Source organism: Cladophialophora immunda (assembly GCF_000835495.1).
Source record: "Cladophialophora immunda strain CBS 83496 unplaced genomic scaffold supercont1.6, whole genome shotgun sequence".
Lineage (NCBI taxonomy): Eukaryota > Fungi > Ascomycota > Eurotiomycetes > Chaetothyriales > Herpotrichiellaceae > Cladophialophora > Cladophialophora immunda.
Window position 1 is genome coordinate 682,705 of NW_015622546.1, and position 2,583 is coordinate 685,287.

The window sequence follows — 2,583 nt, forward strand, 5'->3', positions numbered from 1 at the left end:
GGGTAGGAATTATTGGCACGGGCGCGACGGGTATCCAGGCAATACCTCAGCTTGCCAAGTGGGCCAAAGAGCTCTATGTCTTCCAACGAACGCCTTCAAGTGTGGACGTTCGTGGCCAACGAGAAACCGACCCCGGCGAGTGGAAACGAAAGATTGCGTCGCACAAAGGCTGGCAACATGACCGATGCGAAAACTTTCTAAGGTGGTCGGTGGGCTTGGGCGAAGGAGAGGACTTGGTCAATGATGGATGGACCCACGCGCCATCTTACATCGGTTTCATGGGTGCTCCTCATGCGAAGCCAGTGCAGCCGGAGGAAGTTCCCAGCCACATCAACCGCTTGCTCGCTATCGACGAAAAGATTGCGAAGGACAAACGTCAACGTATCGCCGACATCGTCAAAGATCCCAAGATCGCAGAAGCCCTAACCCCGTGGTATCCAACCTGGTGCAAGCGACCCTGCTTCCATGACGATTATCTGCCCACGTTCAACCTTCCCCACGTCCACCTCGTTGATACACTGCCCAATGGCATCGAACGGGGAACCAAAAACGGGCTTGTTGTCGGTGGAAAGGAATATCCTCTCGATGTTTTGGTGTTCAGCACCGGATACCGCGCGCCAGGCAAGGACCAACTCGAGCCAGGATCGGTGGCGAATATGAGTTTCATTGGACGCGACTATCTTACAATGTCAAAGAAATGGCAGACCAAGGGAGCGAGCACGCTTCACAGCTTTCAATCGCACAGCTTCCCGAATTTGTTCCTGGGCGGCTATGTCCAAATTGGCAACGGGCAGCATGCCACCTATATCATGGATCTCAAAGCCCAGCACATCGCGTATATACTCAGCGAGGCCCACAAGCGTGTCAAAGACACCTGTAGACTCACGGTGGAGGCTACCGAGGAGGCCGAAGACACATGGTCGGAAGACATTGCAAGGCATGCCGCCTGGTTCGCTGCCTATTCAATTTGCACCCCCGGTTTCTCCACCAATGAAGGAGAAGACTTAAAACCTCTGCCCCCACAGGAAGCACTTAGGAAGGCCAGAGGTGCACCGCACGCCCAAGGTTTGATCTATTTCAAAGATATCCTCAAGCGCTGGAGGGAGGCTGGGACATTAGAGGGTCTTATCATCAGCGAATGATAGAAATCTAGCTAGCGAGTCAGAAGATGCCTGGATGGAGCAGACTCGTGCTGTTCGGATGAGATTCCAATACATCATGTCGTTTCAACTAAGTTGGTATCGATCCCTCGTCGTCAAGCGCCGTCACAGGTACTAAGTAGGTTATGAGCACAGCCAGGCCGTTCAGCTTATGGCATACTATCTGATCTGGTCGCTACCTCGGCCCAGATGACCATGAGAAGCGTCCCCTGAGCCCCCTGCCGTCCAACGTAGCCGCTCCAGGCACTCGAGACTCATGATCCAGCTGCTGCTATCATTGGGGCCATGTCCTACACAGCTGGTCAGTTCGTCGACCGATACGGCGAAATTTAGTTTGGTCAGACCTACCACATAGAGGGTCCAAAGTTTCAATCGGGGCTCGGTATGAATCGTGGACTCATCTACCACCGCTCTCGCTGCGAGTGGGTTCTGCAGCGTTTTCCCATTGTCGAACTCGACGGTGAGTTCCCCGATCACCACAAAATCGTCACCCTTGGATGTCTGGCTGTACGCTCGTGAGATCTGGTGCCGCCGCTTGACGATCGGTCGGCCAGGCTTCGCTTTATTGCGACAATTGGTGATTTCTGCGACGGGGATTTCAGTAGAGCTCTGGGCAGCTTGTAGACAGAGATAACCACCTTCCGTGCCGACAAATTTATAACTTCCGTGGTCCAGCACGCCGTCGGGACTGAAGATCTCTGTAGCCATCCTGTAACCTGCATCGGTATGGCCGCTATCTCCAATCTCGAGCAGCTTTTCCACCAACGCTTGGAATGGCCTTGGTATTGGCAGATCTGGCCATGTCGTGCCAGCAGTCACGTAGCTCATTGCGCCCATCCTAGATGCAGCCTTTGCCGTCAGTACGATTGTGAGGTCCAGAGTCGTCTGAAATCTTGCCCATCCTCGAACAACGTGCTTCTCAGCTGCAGGAATCATAATTTCAACCTCTAAGCCAAAGCATGATTGGTCTCTCCCGACAGCCAGCCATCTCCATAGTGTTAGGATTTGGCATTTTAGCCGGTCTGAACCAAGCCCTGGCGGAAAACACAGGGGTCCGGGGCTCCGGGGCTCCGAATAACACGCTACCAGGTAACCCACGATAGCTCCCCACATCTGGGGATTCGTCTTCCCCGCTGGCGTTGACGACCATGTGCCTTTTTGTCCGCGATTTGTTTCTTATCTTCGTTATTCGCTTGACACTCACAAGGCTTTCTCCTTTAGGCACCGGAATCTCAACATGAGTGCCACGCTGCAGGATATGGCCTGCCCAGGCCAAACGCAGTCTGCGTCCAAGGCTCAGCGAGTCAGGCGACCGATAGCCTGTGACTATTGTCGCGCGAAAAAGGTCCGATGTATGTATCAGCCAGCTGCTAAATATAGCTAGTCATGAGGTCAAGGCTGAGGACACAAGGTAATTTCGAAA

General features: G+C 53.6%; 1 protein-coding gene across 1 annotated transcript; it reads right to left on the reverse strand.

The window, feature by feature from the left end:
- Positions 1-1,414: 1,414 nt before the first annotated feature.
- PV07_09856 (uncharacterized protein) lies at positions 1,415-2,096 on the reverse strand (the record flags this gene model as incomplete). The annotated part of the gene is made up of 2 exons (XM_016397149.1): positions 1,415-1,450; positions 1,509-2,096. The coding sequence occupies 2 exons, from the start codon at positions 2,094-2,096 to the stop codon at positions 1,415-1,417; spliced, it is 624 nt and encodes a 207-aa protein (XP_016244340.1).
- Positions 2,097-2,583: the final 487 nt, after the last annotated feature.